This window comes from Mus caroli, chromosome 16 (assembly GCF_900094665.2).
Source record: "Mus caroli chromosome 16, CAROLI_EIJ_v1.1, whole genome shotgun sequence".
Taxonomy (NCBI): domain Eukaryota; kingdom Metazoa; phylum Chordata; class Mammalia; order Rodentia; family Muridae; genus Mus; species Mus caroli.
The window spans coordinates 55,451,043-55,471,269 of NC_034585.1; the positions used below are offsets into that span (position 1 = coordinate 55,451,043).

The window sequence follows — 20,227 nt, forward strand, 5'->3', positions numbered from 1 at the left end:
TAGGAAAATTTAGTATCTGCATCATAGACTCACTGTTACCGCAAAGATGTTTAAACCACACAAATTATAAAGCAAATAGAGTTTTATGGTTTTAGTTGATTAGAATATACTTTCTTGATGCAGTGGAAACATATTAGAATAATAGTAGAAGAAAGTATCTCAAAACTAAATTTAATTAATTATATAGTAGCAACAAAATGGGGTTCTGGTAGGAGAAACTAAATTCAGCAATATTAGAAAGCTCTAGTAGAAACTCCTGAAGCAGATTTTATATCAGAGTTGTCTGGAAACATTTGTGTAAAATTTAGATTGTGTGTTAAAACTACAGAAACTGATTGAGTAGTTTATAAACAATTACCTAACCTTTAAATCATTGCCAGATAGTTTTTAAACTAATGTAAATTTAACTAGTATCTGTAAAGGGTCACTGGAAGGTATTTTGAAAACAAAGAGATAACCTGCCAATGATTTATAATGTAGAGTCCATACTGTATATTGTTTTAAGTAATAAATTGTACATTCAATAAAATAGGAATCAAAGTTGTTGATAACCCTGTAGAAGGTGTAGAACATAGCTTGACCATTTAGGTACACTATTCTATTTCTTGGTATCATAAACCAAGCTGGAGGTATGAACTTAGCTTTTTTGGTTCTTCTTAGGCTTAATTGCAATTATTACTGCCTGGCCCAGTGCCAGAGGTCAACATAAAGAATATGATTAAATGAGTGACTACAGATTTCTGAGTATTAACAATGAAGAGTTTGTAATATCTGAGGTTAAACAGCTTCTTCCATATCATAGAGGTGATATAAAAGGACAACAGGGATAGTGAAAGGTAAAAAGCCATACAGAGAAAAAATTATGCTAAAGAGCAGGAATAATATCGAATATTCTAGAAACTGTGAAGGACAGATGACATTTTTCTCTATTAGGCTATGCTAAGAAAGGGTGTCTAAAAGGATAAGCAAAGAGGACAGTAATGATAAGAGAAAATTCACAGGAAGACAAGAAAGGGTCATTTAAGTAGGTGAAAAAGAATAAAATGAAGAGAAACAAGAAGAGTGTGAAAAAGAAAAGGGGGAACAACTTTAGGGAAAGGAAGACAAATAGGAGAGAGCAAGTATTAGAAGACTGAAAATTAGAAGGGCGAGTTCAGTGACTGGGGATTAAAGTTTGTTTTAGCCTTTGTGTTTGTGAGCTATAGGGAATACTGATTTTTTTTAACAAAGGACACCATTGCATGAATAAAGAGGCAGACTAGAGAACAGAGAAGAATCTGACAAAGGCATAATATCTAGAACATACAAAGAACTCCAAAAACTAAACATCAAGAAAACCTCAGAATACCCATGTTACAACTCACAGACCAAATGAAGCTCAAGAAGAAGACCAAAGTGTGGATACTTCAGTCCTACTTGAAGGGGGAACAAAATAAACACAGAAGGTAGAGAGAGTGAAGGACCTGGGAGGGAGAGAGGAGGGGGATAGAAAAAGGGGGGATGGGGAACTTGGGGGTAGCCACCAGAAAATCCCAGGTGCCAGGGAAACGAGGTTCTCAGGACCCATTGGGGATGACATTAGCTTAAATACCCAAAAGGGGGAGATAGAACCTGTAGAGACCATATCCTGGTTGACGGATGGAGCCAACCACCCATCGACAAAATTTTAACCCAGAATGGTTCCTGACTAAAGGAAATGCAGAGACAGAGAGTGGAGCAGAGACAGAAGGAAAGGCCATCCAGAGACTGCTCCACCTAGGGATCCAACCCATCTGCAGACACCAAACCCAGACACTACTGCTGATGCCAAGTGCTTGCTGACAGGAGCCTGGAATAGTTGTCCCCTGAGAGGCTCTGCCAGAGCCTGACCAGGGGAGGATTCTTATCTGACATCAATAGGGAGGAAGGCCCTTGGTCCTGTGGAGGCTTGATGCCCCATGTATAGGGGGATGCTAGGGCAGTGAGTCAGGAGTGAGTGGGGGAGTGGGGGAGCACCCTCATGAAAACAGGGTGAGGGAGATGGGATAGCAAGTTGACAGAGGAGAAACCAGGAAGGGGGACAACATTTAAAATGTAAATAAATGAAATAACCAATTTTTTAAAAAAAGAAAACCATTAATTTTTTTTAATGGAACCTGTAATAAAAAAATTTTTCAAAAGAAACACAAATGGCTGAGAAACACTTTTTTAAATGGTCAAAGCCCTTACCTATTAGGGCAATGAAAATCAAAACTAGTTTTAGATTTCATCTTATCAGAGTCAGAATAGCCAAGATCAATAAAACAAGTGGAAGAACCTGCTGGTAAAAATGGGGGAAGGGGATGCTTATTCATTGCTTCTGGGATTGCAAAGTGATTCAGCCACTGTGGAAAGCCAGGTTGGAACTTCCTTTAATAGCTGACAATAGCTCTACCATGAGAGCCACCAGCATCACTCTCAGAATACAGCCAAAGAACGCTACATCGTACTACAGAGATAACTTGGTTTTGTTTTGTAAAAGTTAAAACATATTTCCCTTTAGAACATATTTTGTAAAATGTAATTATCAATGCTTCATTATGTTTGTGTTGTTCATATATAAATAGAGTCACTGCCTAAAATTTCTTCCTGTGTTTACATGCACTTTTCTAATATAACTAAAAATTAGAAAAACATTTTTCTTGAAGTCTTATGAAGTTTCAATTTTAAATTTTATATTAGAACACATATATCACCAATTATTTTTGTCCTGCTCTTTTAACAAAATAAAATTAATCAGACTGGCTCCTATACATTGATGATAAACACAATACCAAAATTATAATTTTTAGATACATTTATACAGATACTTCTCCTTCTCTACAATCTCAATCAAAGAAAACCAATTTCTTTTTTTTTCTCATGTTATATAATACACTTTAGTAGAAAACCAAATTCTTAAATAACTTGGCATATGGGTCATAGTTAAATAACAAAAGTTATGAGAAATATTTCCTGTGTATTTCATATATATATATATATATTCCATGAACTATATTCAATACATATTCTCTGCTGTGCATATATTCATATATAATGTAAAGTTTGTGTATTGTCTAAAGTGGAAATAAATATTTTTTTTTTACTCACCGTAAACGCTTTAGTCAGAGAATGTGATTAAACAGAACACAGTCCATCCTTGTACTAGAACTCATCAGGATCATTGCTTATTTGACAATCATTATTACATGGATCTTTAAACTGAGTTTAAAGTTAAACCTCTAGTTCATGAGAACTTAAAATGCAATAGTTAATTTAAAAAAAAAATGAAAGCATCATTTGAGAGAACAATCCAAGCTACTTTGATTGTTTGTATTTAGCCATCAAGTTAAAATATACAAATAATTTGTTGTTGCTGCTGCCTTCATTTATACCAAGCTCTGTAGGTATCCAAAATCAAATATAAGATGATTATGGGAAAAAAAAACCATTCTTAATTCTCTAGGGAAAGGACAGTCCATAATGTAGAACACTTTTCTATCCATATCTCAAAAGACATTGTTATAATCTTCACAAAGACTGGGTTTTCTCAAGCAGAATGGAATACAGAAGGCAGTTACCATACATAGAAATTCTTTTGCTGGTGACACATTTGGAAGTCTCATTGCCCAAGCACAGGAAACTTTGTTTTTATGAATTTCCCCTCACCAACAACAAAAACCCCCACCAATTCCATCCCTGAGTAATTTTTCCAGAAGAAAAAGGACTAGAGAACTAAAATTCCCAATAGCCCAGGGTTCTCTGGAGGACCATGTGACGGTGTTCTACTGGACACTGTGGGTTTGGACGCCTATGAGAAGTCCAAATTGGTCCCTTAGGGTATCACACACTTTATACTAATAAATATTCAATTCAGCAAGATATTATAATTTTTTTTTCTTTTTTTTTTGGTTTTTCGAGACAGGGTTTCTCTGTGTAGTCCTGGCTGTCCTGGAACTCACTCTGTAGACCAGGCTGGCCTCGAACTCAGAAATCCGCCTGCCTCTGCCTCCCAAGTGCTGGGATTAAAGGCGTGCGCCACCACGCCCGGCCCTAGATATTATAATTTTAAGAACCAAAGTTCTACTTTATACTATTGTGTCCCAAACTACTGTTTAATATCGTTTGATTTATTGTGTCAAAATGGCGATTTTGACAGGCTTAAACAAGCCATACATATGAAATTTCACCCTCTGAAGCCTTTGAACAGGAGATTTTTGTCTGAATTAATTTCAAAAATTGACTTATAGCCACAGATCTAAACCCCGGGTGTTTAGACTACAGGTTTTGATCCCCTATTATGACATAGTTGGCAAGTGAGAAAGGTTTCTGGATTCATAGCAACCAAAAAGTATTTTCTTTCAAACTCAAGTAGTGAACCTGAGGCTCTGATGGCAATGCTGCTAAGTTACAGTGGGACTTCATTTAGGTCTGTATATTGAACCCAAAAGTAGAACTATAGACAAATAAGGAATGTGAGAGTTGCAGAAATAGTTCTCCCCAGGGAAACACACCCTGACTGGTTATCCAACACCAGATGGTTATCCCTAAAGCATATATACACGTAACATTATGCAAAGGACGATATATTTACGTACTGAGAACTGTATATAAAAACAATTTTGAAAAGAGACAGGGTACATGGGATACTTTAGAGAGAGGAAATGAAAGGGAAAAAATATGTAATTATAGTGTCAAAAAGTGTAGCAAGCCGTCCCATGGCTTACAAGGACCGGGTAACGTGGGAGGCAGGCTGGGGCTGAAAGAGAGAAGCTAGACAGTCGAAAGAAATAATGGAGCCAAGACGATTCCCTGTTCAAGGCTCAATGTTTATTAGCAGTTTGCACTTATAAAGGGGGGAAGCCCATCCCCTGCCAGCCAGGCTTCTTGATGTTTCCTTGCCAAGTTGTTAGCATTAGTCCACCAGAGCCATTAGCAGTAAGTCGCCAGTTCCACAGGTAGTCAGCTATCTCAGGAACATCTCAGGAAGACAGGTTCAGCCTCTTGGCAGGTAGAAGAATCTCGGGACAGTTGTCACTTCAAAAGAAGCAAGCCAAGTCAGAAAGCTGCACCGCAGGTAGCCCCACCTCAGTGGTGACAAAGTCTGTACCAGCCCGCTTCAGGCTGGGGGAGGCTACAAAAAAGTAAAAGAAATGATTGTTTTTAAAAGTATACATTTTTTTTCACCATGGCAAGCAAAACCAATGAACTCATTGTGAAAACAGCTTCATTCAGATTCCAGACTATTGTATGTTATTGAACCACTGTGCATACAAAGTTTCTGCTCTTACAGAAATATAATCACTTAGTTATAAAAGGCTTTTTATTTTCTTCTACCAACATTCCTCATAGGAATCTTAAAATAGAAAATTTTAAGAATTTCTAACACATACGTCCTTTAGATATCAATCAGCAAATGGCTGCCATCTCACTGTAAGATAAAGCTAACAAAAGCATACACAGAACTGAGGGTCTCCAACCTAAGCTAAAATCTTATATTGGAAGGCAATAGGAGAAAAGTAAATACAAGAACAGAACTACATTGGAAGGAGTCACACATCCGTGGTTCCCAAACATCTATGTCTGACCCCTAAATTCCCTGGGGATCTGGTTAAAAGGCAGGCTGCCTTAGTGGTTGCTGGTCAGACTCAGAACTTTCCTTTATAGCGAGGGAATATTTATGAAAAATCACCATCTTCAGACCCATTATCATTGAAGGCCCAAGACAATGAAACAACCATGAACATTACAGAAAAAACAATTATAAGTATGGATTGCCTCCAGAGAAAGAAGCATGGCGGTGGGGAAGCAGATGTGTCCAAGGAAGTGGGAGATGTGAGTTCACACAGAATTTGAAGGCATGGTCAGACCCTAAGTAGATTCAATTAGAAGGCAACTCTAGATGAGTTCGGACAGCACAGAAGCTTGGATAAAACTAGAACAGACACGCATTCAGGAAAACAGTTTTATTTACTTATTTATGACATCTAGATGTGATACCCGAATAACAGAATGCAACTAAAAGTCGAACTGAAAGTGTGGGTTGTTTGTTTCCTACTTTCACGAGTTTTTCTGGAGTACAGATTGATCAATTATATAGATTTTTGTAATTTTGAAAGTGACAAAGAAGTATGTAGAAAATAATATAAGGAAGTAGAGTCTGGGCCATGAATGGTAAGTACACAATTTTTAAAAGAAACTTCATAGACAAATAAAAATAGGCAGACTTCCTTCTTTCCTTCCTCCCTTCCTTCCTTCCTTCCTTCCTTCCTTCCTTCCTTCCTTCCTTCCTTCCTTCCTTTTTCTTTCTTTCTTTCCTTCTTTTCTTCTTTCCTTCTTTCCTTCTTTCTTTCTTTCTTTCTTTCTTTTTCTTTCTCTCTTTCTCTCTTTCTTTCTTTCTTTCTTTCTTTCTTTCTTTCTTTCTTTTTCTTTCTTTCTTTCTTTCTTTCTTTCTTTCTTTCTTTCTTTCTTTCTTTCCTTCTTTCCTTCTTTCTTTTTTTTTTTTTGAGACAGGGTTTCTCTGTATAGCCCTAGCTGTCCTGGAACTCACTTTGTAGACCAGGTTGGCCTCGACCTCAGAAATCAGCCTGCCTCTGCCTCCTGAATGCTGGAATTAAAGGCATGTGCCACCATGCCCAGCAAAAATGGGCAGATTTAAAGAGGAAATTCACTGAAAATGTATCCACATAATAAATAGCAGGAAAACATGCTGGATATTGTGAGTTATCAGGTTCTTAGGGTCAGTGCTTGGGAGGCAGAGGCTAGTAGACCTTTGGGAGTTCAAGGCTAACCTTGTGTACATGATGAGACCCTAAGATTTAGAAAAAAAGAAAGGAACTATGAAGACTCTGCAAAAGCATAGTATAAAAATATACTACAAAGGAATAGCTAATAACTATTAAAAATTTGATGTAAACTGACTGTTCCCTTAAATTTTGTGTAATTATCTGTGAGTAACAAAATTAATTTTGACTACAAAAGCTCTATTATCACACTCCACAGGGAAAGATTCCAAATACATTCATCATAATCCTTGGGTAGTGGCTTTCCAGTGACTTTTTCTTTCCATGTACCGGATGATTCATTCGGTCCAGCATGTTTTCCTGATGCTATTTGACACATAGATATATTTTCAGTGAATTTCCTCTCCAAGTGTTTGTTCTGGTCAGGAAAATGTTTCCTTTCACCTATGAGTTCAAGGCTATTCCCTACTTTGTGTCCTATAATGTTTAGTGTATCCATTTTTAGGTTATTTGATCCCCTTAAACTTGAGTTTTGTTCACAGTGATAAATATCAATTTATTTGGATTGTTCTACATGCAGATATCCAGTTAGACCAAAACCTTTTGTGGAAGATGCTTTCTTTTTTTCCCCACGGTATGATTTTAGCTTCTTTGTCAAAAATTGAGTGTCCCTAGGTATGTGGGTTTACTTCTGAGTCTTCTATTCAATTTCATTGATCAACTTGTTTCTATACCAATACCATGTAATTTTTATTACCATTGCCTTGTAGTACAGCTTGAGATGAGGGAGAGTAATTGCTCCAGAAATTTTTCTATTGTTCAGGATTGTTTTAGGTATCCTATTCCCCCTCCCCATGAAGTTGAAAATTGTTCTTTCAAGTTCTGTAAAAAAAAAAAAAAAAAAAAAAACTTGCATTGAACGTTTAATGGGAATTGCATTAGATCTGTAGACTGCTTTTGGTGACATGACTATGTTCACTATGTTAATTATACCAATTAATGAGCATGGGAGAACTTGCATCTTCTGATATCTTCTTCAACTTCTTACCTCAGGAACTTGAAGTTCTTGTCATACTAGTCTGTTACTTGCTTGGTCAGAGTTATACCAGAATAATTTATATTATTTGTGCATTTTATGAAAGGTGATGTTTCTCTAATTTCTTTCTTAGACCATTTATCCTCAATATGTTAATGTGGGTTCCCTTGCATTTAGGGCATAGCTATTCCGAATTGAGACATCATCTTGGTGGATATTTCCTTTAATGAGAATGAAGTGTCCTTTTCCCATCTCTTTTGATTGCTTTTTGTTGAAAGTCTATTTTATTAGATATTAGATACTAGAATGGCTACTCCACCTTGTTTCTTGGGTCCATTTGCTTGGGCAACTTTTTTGTAGCCTTTTACTCTTAGGTAATATCTTTCTTTGTCGCTGAGGTGTGTTTCTTCTTTTATTTCTTTTGATTAGATATTTTTTTATTTACAATTCAAATGTTTTCCCCTGTCCAGGTTTCCCCATCAGAACCCCCCCATCCCATTCTCCTCCCCCTTCCTCTATGAGGGTGCTCTCCCACCCACCCTCTCTCATCCTCCTGCCCTGGCACCAAATTTCTAGGCCCAAGGGGCTCTCTTCCCACTGATGTCCATCAAGACCATCCTCTTCACATATGTGGCCAGTGCCATGGGTCTCCCCGTGTGTACTCTTTGTTGTTGGCCCAGTCCCCAGGAGCTCCAAGGGTACTGGCCTGTTGACAATGTTGCTCCCTCCATGGGGCTGCAAACTCACTTAGCTCCTCCAGTCCCTTCTACATCTCCTCCATTGGGAACCCCCAAGATCAATTCAATGGTTGGCTGTGAGTTTCTACCTATGCATGTCAGATGCTGGCAAAGCCTCTCAGGAGACAGCCATATATGATAGATCCTGTTTAGGTTCCACATCCTTTTGTTTGTTTGTTTGTTTGTTTTGTTTTGTTTGTTTTTGTTTTTTGTTGTTATTTTTTGTTTTTTCTATTTTTTATTAGATATTTTCTTTATTTACATTTCAAATGCTATCCCCAAAATTCCCTATACTCTTCCCCCACCCTGCTCTCCTGCCCACTTACTCCCACTTCTTGGCCCTAGCGCTTCCCTATACTAGGACATATAAAGTTCGCAAGACCTAGGGGCCTCTCTTCCCAATGATGGTCAACTAGGCCATATTCTGATACATATGCAGCTAGAGACATGAGCTCTGGGGATAATAGTTCATATGGTTGTTCCATCTATAGGGTTGCAGACCCCTTCAGCTCCTTGGGTACTTCCTCTAGCTCCTCCTTTGGGGGCCCTGTGTTCCATCCAATACATGACTGTGAGCATCCACTTCTGTATTTGCCAGGCACTGGCATAGCCTCATGTGAGACATCTATAACAGGGTCCCTTCAGCAAAATCTTGCTGGCATATGCAATAACGTCTGCATTTGGTTGCTGATTATGGGATGGATCACCAGGTAGGGTAGTCTCTGGATGGTCCATCCTTTCAACTTAGCTCCAAACTGTGTCTCTGTAACTCCTTCCATGGGTATTTTGTTCCCTACCAATCCTAAATCTGATAGGGGACTAATATCCAATATATACAAAGAGTTCAAGAAGCTGGACTCCTGAAATTCAAATAATTCCATTTAAAAAATGGGATTCAGAGCTAAACAAAGAATGCTCAACTGAGGAATACTGAAGGGCTGAGAAAAGTTTCATCAGGGAAATGTAAATTAAAACAACCTTGAGATTCCACCTCACACCAGTCAGAATGGTTAAGATAAAAAATTCAGGTGACAGCCGATGCTGGTGAGGATGTGGAGAAAGAGGAAGACTCCTCCATTGCTGGTTGGATGCCCCTCAACAGAGGAATGGATACAGAAAATGTGATACATTTACACAATGGAGTACTACTCAGCAATTAAAAACAATGAATTTATGAAATTCTTGGGCAAATGGATGTATCTGGAGGATATCATCCTGAGTGAGGCAACCCAATCACAAAAGAAGTCACTTGATGTGCACTCACTGAGAAGTGGATATTAGCCCAGAAATTTAGAATACCCAAGATACAATTTGCAAAGCACAAGAAAATCTAGAAGAAGGAAGACCAACATGTGGATACTTCACTCCTCCTTAGAAAAGGGAACAAAATAGGTTCCACATTCTTAACCTGTGTGTTTTTATTGAGCAATTGAGTCCATTAATGCTGAGAGATATCAATGGCCAATGATTGTTATTTCCTCTTATATCGATATTAATGGTGTGTGTGTGTGTGTGTGTGTGTGTGTGATTTCTTTTGTTTTTCTAGTATGGAATTATCAATTTCTTGTATTTTCTTGAGTATCATTACCTTCTTTTTGTTGAGTTTCCTTTGAAGTATCCTCTGTAGAGCTGTATTAGTCAAAAATATGTTGTTTAAATTTGGTTTTGTGGTGGAATATCTTGTTTTCTCAGTCTTTAGTAAATGAAAGTTTTGCTGAGTATAGTAGTCTGAGCTGGTATCTGTGATCTCTTAGAGGTTGATTGTAAGACATCTGCCCCAGCCTTCCATCTTAAAATCTCTGTTGAGAAGTCTGGTGGAATTGTAATAGGTCTGCCTGTATATGTTATTTGACTTTTTATCATTTTTAGCTTTTAATATTCTCTCTTTGTTTTGTACATTTCTGTTTTGATTATTATGTGGTGGGAGATTTTCTTTTTTGGTCCACTCTATTTGGTGTTCTGTGAGCTTCTTGTATTTCTATAAGTATCTCTTTCTTTGGGTTAGGGACATTTTCTTCTATGATTTAGTTGAAGTTATTTTCTGGGCATTTGAATTGGGAGTTGTCACCTTCTATTCCTACTACTTTTGAGTTTGGACTTTTAATGGTGCCCAAAACTTCCTGGATGTCTTGTGTTGGGATCTTTTAAGCTTTAGCATTGTTCTTTTTGACCAATGCATCAATTTCCTCTATTGTATCTTCAATTGGGTAGACTTGAGATTCTCTCTTCCATCTCTTCTATTCTGTTGGTGATGCTTGTGTCTGTAGTTCTTGTACTCTTTTCTAGGTTTTCCATTTCCAGTATTCCCTCAGTATGTGCTTTCTTTATTGCCTCTATTTCTATTTTCAGTTCTTGAAACTTTTTTTCATGTCCTTCACCTGTTTGATTTATTTCCTGTATTTATTAAAGGGATTTATTCATTTTCTTTTGAAAGTCCTCTATCATCTTCAAAACATTAGACTTAATTTCACATTTTCTTGTGATTCAGGTATGTTAGAATGTGCAAGGCTGCTGTTGTAGGATTTCTGGGTTCAGGTGGTGCCCTAATGCCCTAGCTTTTATTGTTTTATTTTCATGATTGCCTCTAGCCATTTAGTTGTCTCTAGTGTTAGGGGCCTGGTGTTCCCTGATTTTAGCAGGCCTCTGGGGGTGCAGGTAGAGCTTTTGTCCCTAATGTTAGCAAGCCTCTAGAATTGAAGGTAGAGGTGGCTGTCCCTGGTAGCATCAGGCTTCCAGTGATGCATGTAAAACTGGTAGTCTATGTTGCCTTCAGGCTGCTGGTTGTCCCTGGTGGCAGAAGGCCTCCAGGGATGCAGGTAGTGCTAGTCCCTGAGGCCTCTGTTTGTCCTGGACAGCAGCAGTCCTCTATGGATGTAGGTGGAATTGTGGCCTCTGAAATGGAGTGCAGAGGGGCAGAGCAGAGCTCACCACTACTCAATTTGACCAGAGGGGCCAGCAGGCAAAGAATTGTGATAGGGGTCTCATCTGGTGATCCCTGATAGCTGTAGATAATCTGGGATTGTTGTTAAAGATATGGGCCAGAAGATGGATGGCAGAGGGGACAGGGCAGACCTCAAGGCTGCTGGACTTGATGGGGACATAGCAGAAAATGGTTTGGGGAATGGGGAGCTCATCTGATTAGCCTTGGCAGCAGCAGGCCTCCAGGGATGCAGGGAGAGCAGTGGTCCATGAAATGCGGTACAGAGGGGGCAGGGGGCACTTACCTGCTGCAGGATTTGCCCAGAGGGGTCAAAAGGGAGGAAATTGCTGTAGGCATTTGATATGGTGGTGGCTAAAGGCTGCAGTTATCTGGGATTTTTGTTAGAGGTATGGACTAGAAGATGGAACACAGAGGGAACAAGACAGACCTCAAGGTTTCTGGAATTGGCTTTCTCATTTCTCTAAAGAAGTGGGAAGTATAAAGGAAACTAACCATCATGCATCACATAGAGTATCCATATGTGTTTGCTTTTCTGTCTTTCATGGTCATATACTAGGCAATATGATATTATGTCTTCTTTTAAAAACGGTATTTCACCTTTTCTAATATATATTCCAATCTTCTTGTATTCATTAGGAACATTTTAATAACTTTTGAGATAGTAATCTTTTCTTATTTACATTACTTAATAGATAATTGATATTCTATTTTCTATTGTACACTTTTCTTCTTCAATATAGACTTTAAATAATTCCATACAAATAAACCTACAAAAGAGCTTTCAAAGCAAAATAAAAAACAGCAGCAAGTCACATCTCATTATTCTTCCTAGAACATACCTACCTCTCTCTCTCTCTTTATATGTATATCCTTTTTTTGTTTATTTTCCAATACAATGCCAAAAGTCAATTTCTACTAAGGATGTAATATTCGACATCCCAATAAACAGAGTAAGTTTAAAAGTCTAGCACCGTTCCTGGCATTTCATCTGGTTTTACCAATGTAAGCACAGCAACATAAAACTTTAATGGCAGTTTTTATTTGTGTTAGTAATTAGCGCCTGATTATTTTGCAAACAACTAAGCAATTGAGTGTCATATTGTTGACAATAAGCTTTATGCATTATGTAGTTGTCTCAGCTACAACCACCTGTATGTTATCATGTTAATTCTTCAAGTAGCACCCAGGTGATTTCATTAGCCAGCCCAATATCAAAAATATCAATTCTTTCTTTCTTTCTCTTTCTCTCTCTCTCTCTCTTTCTTTATTTTGTTCTTTCTTTCTCTGTTCACTCTTTTGCCACCATCTAATCCCAACCCATTAATCAATTGAAATTTCTCAAACTTAATTTCTGTGCAAGTACTTTTCAAATTATAAATACTGGATTTTATAAAGTAAATGACTCATTGAACAGACTACATGAAGAGTTTATAGTAAAACAATTAAGGACAGAAGGTCTACCTTGGTGATACAGCACGAGTATTTGCCCCACACCTGTAACACTCTTAGTTCAATACCCACTACAGCTCTGAATGAAAAAAAATAGTAAATATATTACAAACTTATAAAATTTCAAGGAAATTGTGTGAGGAATGCATAAAGATGATGGTTTAATTCAGGCAAAGACCTCTCTTTTATCTTCTCTTCTTTTCTTCTTTCTTGTCTTCTGTCATCTGTCTTTCCCCGTCTCTTCTTTTCCTTCTCCCCTGTTCCTCCCTTCCTTCTTTTCTTCCTTCCTCCTTATTTATAGTTGTATCATCTAAGTTTTATATATAAGAATTCTTACCCATAATTCCTCATATAAGCCTCAACATCAAACCATTCTGGGATCATTATAAAAATATCTGTTCTCATTCTTATACCAGTTATTTAAGTATAGTAAGATAATCAAACAAGATGTAAAGGAATCAAATAGTGCTTATTTAGTGAAGTATTTTACTCAGGCTTATTCCATTTTAAACAAGAATGTCAAATGAATGAACTAGAAACACTANATAATCAAACAAGATGTAAAGGAATCAAATAGTGCTTATTTAGTGAAGTATTTTACTCAGGCTTATTCCATTTTAAACAAGAATGTCAAATGAATGAACTAGAAACACTANAGAGACATTCCTNGGTCTTGGTCNCTGAATACNATCTGACTGATTGAATGAGCCCAAGGAAGATCAGAACTGGGGACTGACAAATTCTTACTTTAGGTAGCTTAACTATCACCTTGTATTCAGGAGTACTTAGCATGCTTTCATATGTCAGCAAGTCAGTATTTCATAAAAAATATAGGTTAAAAAGTGAAAAACCTTGACTACTAAGTGGAACAATAGATCCATGAACATTTCCATCAAGTAATCACTTCAAGTACATTCCAGTATAAAGATTGTCTTGTGATGAGGCTATGAGTATCCAAATGTCAGTTCCTTCAACTGAAAGGAACTGTTAAGTAATTTCCATACAATGCAGTCTAGAACAAGACATGGAACTTTATTAAAAATAAGGCAGATAAAATTACATATTACTTGTGTGACTATAGAGACAAAAAAGAGTATATAAGTGTATATCATACACAAGAAAATATAAATGTCTCATGAGTTTATAAGTAACTAAAGGTATTTATAACAATACTTTGAAAATACCAGTGGTGAAATGTAGAAAAAAAATTCACTAGGATAAAAATAAACATGTTATGGAAATTTTTACTTTAGTATTTGTAAAATAAATCACATAGGATATATAATATTGTGAAAGTTCCCTTTAAGTGTAGATTGGATGTGCAAGACAATAAAATAAAATATTGTCACAGGCAGAATTTTTTCTTTGTTATTGGAAACCTAATTTAAAGAATCTGAAAGTTATAGTATTGAAGTTACACTTCTCTTTAAAGTATTTTTATCAAGCGGTATGTGATAAAATATATTTGTTTGATACCTAAATATTTAGCTAAAATATAAGGCAAAGTTCTTGGAATTATTAAATTAACAACAACTAAATTGTCATATAAATACTCAGAATTAAGAAACTTTAATTCTCATTTTTATAAATAATTTTCTTAGTAAATGTTCCTGGAAAAGCTAGACTGAGTGAGGAATATGATTCTGTTGTTTACAGTTGATTCATTTAATTCTATGTAATGTGAATAAAATGAAAAATCATGAGCCGCGATAACAACCACTAGATGAGATAGAACTCACTGCCACTTACCAGCCTAGCAAGTTTCTATAATTCATATATATTCCTTTTTCCCTTACCTTCTATTCAAATATTGTTATCAGTGAAAATGGCAAACACAAGGCTGACTATTGACATTTATTTTACTATACCAAAATATAAAAATTTATATATTCTTGGATACATCACTACTTGCAATATCAATACAAATATATGTTGAGTTTTAAGCATGAGTAATAATTTATTTTAATAATCTACCCTTTTAAATTCATTCCAGTTGTTCCCAATATGCTACAATATTGCTTTTAGACTCTCCTAATATTTGTCCTAAAATTCTACATTTCTTGGGAACATATTTGACCAAGAGAAAGTGATTAGATTTGTTTTCATTATTCTACAGAGGTCAAAAATCCAAAAAGCTACATTAACTTTCTGTGCTAGGGGCATTCAAGAAAATAACTTTGTATTCCTGTCTCAGTTGGGACCACATTTTATCATTTCTCATAATTTGTGAGTAGTATTTCCAATTACTCCTCATAAAATTGGAATTTCCTAAGAGACACTTAGTCTGTAGAAGCCAAGTGCTCAGGTGCAAAGGAACATAGTATTTCTGGATGCACTAACTGTGGGTTACATTGCCAAACACTACAAGAAAACATGACTAGATGCTCACTGTCTTTAACAGGAGCTCATGGGCTACTGGTGACCTGGAATAAAAGATTCCAAACCATAATTCTAGAGATTTCCCATCTCCCTTAAAGAAGGAAGAATTGGCCTGAAACTTATCTGGAAATAATTTATTTCATTTTTCTTCGCAGAGCAGCTGTTACCTCTTTGTTCCTCAGACTGTATATAAAAGGATTTAGAAAGGGAATTATTATTGTGTAAAATAAAGAATACATTCTGTCCTTATCTTCACCTGATCCAGACCCAGGACACACATACATGAGGAAAAGTGTGCCATAAAACAGAGTCACGGAGAGCAGGTGAGCACTGCAGGTGGAGAGGGCTTTGCGTCTGCCCCTCTCAGACTTTGTTTTCAGGATGGCAAAAAGGACAGAGAAGTAGGAGACAATAATAGTCATAAAAGTAAAACCTTGTATCAAAGCTGAAAATATTAAAACCAGAAGGATGTTCATTGTAGGATCAGTGCAGGAAATCTTGAATAACTCCAAGATTTCACAGTAAAAATAGTGTATGATATTGGACTTGCAGAAATTTAATCTCACTAACAAGCCCACATGAATTGCTGAATGTAGAAAACCTATAATATATGAAACATGTATAAATTTCATACAGAGGCTATTGGACATCATCACTGGATAAAGCAAAGGGTTGCATATGGCCACATAGCGGTCATAGGCCATCACTGACAGTAGGAAACATTCTGTTGTTGCACTGGAACCAAAGAAATAAAACTGGGTGAAGCACTCAACCAAGAACATTTTGTGATCCTTAGATAAAAAATTGACAAGCATCTTGGGAGTCACAGAAGATGAAGCACAGGCATCTGCAAAAGCTAAGCTTCCCAGGAATAAGTACATGGGAGTGTGGAGGTGAGGGTCCTTCCAGATGAGAGCAATCAGCCCAAGGTTGCCCACAATGGTGATGAGGTAGATGGTGAAGAAAACCAGGAAGAAGGGAACCTGCAACTCGGACCTCTCAGTGAGTCCTGTGAGAACAAACACTGCCACCACAGTCTGGTTTTCTACTGTCATCTCTATCCCAAACAATCACTATAATGGAAGAATAAATAAGGAACAGTCACAAAGAAATGATACAACTGTCATGACTTGTGCTCCTGATGTAGTCCTAAGGGGAGATTTCATTTCATTGTTTATACATTTGTATCACTTGTCTACTTTTACAAAGTCATTATTTTTAATTAAAATGTAATTACATTGTTTTCTTCCCTCCCTTCAACGTCTCCAATATCTCTTCCCTTGCTCTCTCTCAGATCCACAGCCTCTCTTTATTTACTCTTATGTGTATAATACACACACACACACACACGCATAGATACATAGATAGATAGATAGATAGATAGATAGATAGATAGATAGATAGATAGATAGATAGAGATAGATAGAGATAGAGATATATCCCTAAACATATAAACACAATATATTCAGTACTTATAATATCTACTTATATATACACAGTATGTCCTCAAAATAATTTGCTCAATATGGATAATTTAACAAAAAATATTTTCAGTGTGATAAGGTTATAACAATTCTGGTATAGTATATGTTTAGAATTCAAATGCTGTGAATGTTTTAAAGAGATTTTTTTATGCCATTTGTTCCTGAATGTCTTGTCACCATTTAAGAATGCAAATTTTACCGTTTCTATGAAATCAAGGGTTTATTCATGACCTATAGTATCTGAAGGAACTCAAGGTTTCCTCTTTTTTTTTTTTCCTTCTTGATATACGGTCTTACTATGTAGTGTTTGATGGCATGAAACTTGCTTTGTAGATTAAGTCTTGAACACATAGTGATTCTTCTGCCTCTGTCACCTAAGGGCTGGCATTGCAAATGTGTGCTACTGTTTTGTTTATTATTTTTGAAAAGGAAAAAAATATTATTGGAGGTATGTACATACATTGCTATGTTATTTCTACAAATGCTAACTTTCTTATTTATAGAGTCATACTACTGATGCTTGAGGAACATAAAAATATTTTACTATGAGAAAACAATAAAAAACAGGCCTTATGCAATTTTAAAATATAAGTTGATGCTATCTTTTTGAAAGTTAAAAATCACCACGAGTAACCAATTGTGAGCTGCCAGTTTATTTTTACTGAAAATTCAGGAAGAACGAATGAATTTCAAAATCCTTAACTATGAATTATACTGAAAGAACCATTACATAAACAAACCCATAATGTTATTATTACTGTTATTTTTCAGATTATAATATGATCACAGTAATTCTTTCTTCCCATTCCACTCTCTAAATCCTCCCATATACTCCAACTTATTCTTTCAAAGTCATGGCCTCTTTTTTTCATTAATTGTTAAATGCTTTACTTTGAGAATTATATGAGAATTTTGTCCTGAATTAACTAATTCGATTTTCTTTATGAATTCCAACAGCCAAAGTAAGAATATCCCTACTAGCAAAATATGAATCATTCAAAACATGCTGTTTTATAATGCATTCACTTCATAAATTTAGGAGTGAGTGATACATGAGAGATATAAGGATCTTATTATCATCATAATCATTAAACACCCATAATCTCATTACAAACGAAATTAAAAAATTTTTACTGCACACACACACACAGAAACACAAAGGTCAACTTTTTTCATTCTAAAAATAAAATAAGTAATATTTGAGCATCAGATTGTACTTCAGTTAGGAAAAACTTGCATAAAAATTGAATATGTTAAATGCTCTAATCAGTCATTAATTTGATATTACTAGGACTTTACATTCAAAACTTCTGACAGATTTGTTACTTTCACGAACAGTGAAAGTCCACCACTGTGTTCATGTGGATAATTACTGGTGCTAATCAATATTTTGGGGGCTGGTTTTCTTTAAGCTTATTCAGTATTTCAAGTTCCTGTTTAAATGTTTTGTAATCTGCAAAACAGAATCATGCAAACGTTTTTTTCTCACCTAAATCCTTTAAAAACACTAGAAAACTGGAACACTGATAATTTTTCAGGAAGAAACACCAAAAGTATAGCAGCAGCACTACTATTTGTCTGGAAAATCCAGACTATAAGGAGACAACATTTCTTATTTTAGTTTCAAAATGATTCTTTAAACACTTACAAATTCCCTTAATGCTTCCCAGAGAATCCCCAGGAGGATGAAGTCAGTGTTATTCTGGGCATTGTGAGTTAATCACCAAACTATCAATATAACTAGTTCCATCATGTGTTCTGTTTATAAAATATTAGGGAAATAAGTTAATAGTAAGCTTTCTCATTTTGATTTTGTTTTCAGTTTATTTTATTGAAAGTAATTTTTTCATGTGATACATTCTGATTATGGTACCCCCTGCTCCAAGTTCTTCCCCAGCTCACCTCCCATTCAAAATCCACATTCTTTCTGACTCTCTTTAGAAAACAAGGAGGCATATAATGAAAAATAAAATAAAATACTGTAAGATAAAACAAAAATAATTTGTAACAGGATAAAACAAACATAAGAAAAAGAGTCAAAGGAAAAACTCAAGGTACATGGAGTGGCAGAAACACTATATATATGTAATATATATATATATATATATATATATATATATATATTATATATATATATATACAGGAATTCCATAAATCACAGAAACAAAAGCCATAATAATTATGCAAATGACTTTTAAGTTTAAAAATAAAATTTAGAAACAAACAAACAAACAAAAAAACTCCCTGTCTCAGCATTATGAGACAAAGATTTTCCAAAGATGCCACTGAGGTAATTTTGAATTGACCTTCTGCTTCTGGGTATGAGACCTGCCCTTACGAGCCATTTGTTTCCTTCCTGAGGCTCTCTTGAAGACAATTTCCCAATTCTTTCTTCAAGGCCACAGTTACCGTGATATTTACATCACTTAAAGACCCAAGAAAGAAAGAATTATAGACCAATTTCCCTTATGAATAAAGACCCAAAAATTCTCAATAAGCTACTTATAATCTGAATTCAAGAACACACCACAAAGATTATCCACCATGACTAAGTAGGCTTCATTCCAGGGATGGTTTATTATACAAAAATCAATAAATGTAACCTACCACATAAACAGACTGAAAGAAAAAAAGAAATACATGATAATCTCATTATATACAGAAAAGGCACAACACCTCTTTACGATAAAAATCCTGGAAAAATTAGGGATACAAGGGACGTAACTCAACATAATAAAGGCAATTTAAAGCAAACACATAGCCAACATCAACTTAGGGTTGGGGAGCAAGGCAGGAGGGAGGATATAGGGAATTTTTGGGATAGCATTTGAAATGTAAATGAAGAAAATATCTAATAAAAATATTTTTAAAAATGAAACTTAAAACAGTTCCACTAAACTCAGAAACAAAAAAGAGTTGTTCGCTTTCTCCAAATCCATTCAATACAGCATTTGAAATTTTAAATAGAATACGACACATTGATCGGCAGCAGACATCTTGGTTCTGGGACCCAGCTGAGAGTATTCTGCACAGGTAAGAGTACGGAATACAGAAGCTAAAAGCAGACGGGAGCCACAGAGCTTCTAAGGCAACCCCCTTTTCAGGCCCCAGACATCTGGCCACTTACCCGGCCAGAGGAAAGGGGTCTGCCCAGCGCAGAGTGCTTTGTCTGAGCATCTGCAGCAGACATCTTGGTTTGGGGACCCCACCGAGTGTATTCTGCACAGCTCCAGAGATTACCAGATGGCAAAAGGCAAACATAAGAATCCTACTAACAGAAATCAAGACCACTAACCATCATCAGAATGCAGCACTCACACCCCACCTAGTCCTGGGCACCCTAACACAACCGAAAAGCTAGACCCAGATTTAAAAGCATATCTCATGATGATGGTAGAGGACATCAAGAAGGACTTTAATAACTCACTTAAAGAAATACAGGAGAACACTGCTAAAGAGTT

At 36.1% G+C, this 20,227-nt stretch overlaps 1 protein-coding gene across 1 annotated transcript; it reads right to left on the reverse strand.

The window, feature by feature from the left end:
* Positions 1-15,385: 15,385 nt before the first annotated feature.
* On the reverse strand, positions 15,386-16,426 carry LOC110311674 (olfactory receptor 5AC1-like). The gene has a single exon (XM_021185134.1). The coding sequence runs from the start codon at positions 16,335-16,337 to the stop codon at positions 15,417-15,419; it is 921 nt and encodes a 306-aa protein (XP_021040793.1). The 5' UTR covers positions 16,338-16,426; the 3' UTR covers positions 15,386-15,416.
* Between the last annotated feature and the right edge of the window lie 3,801 nt (positions 16,427-20,227).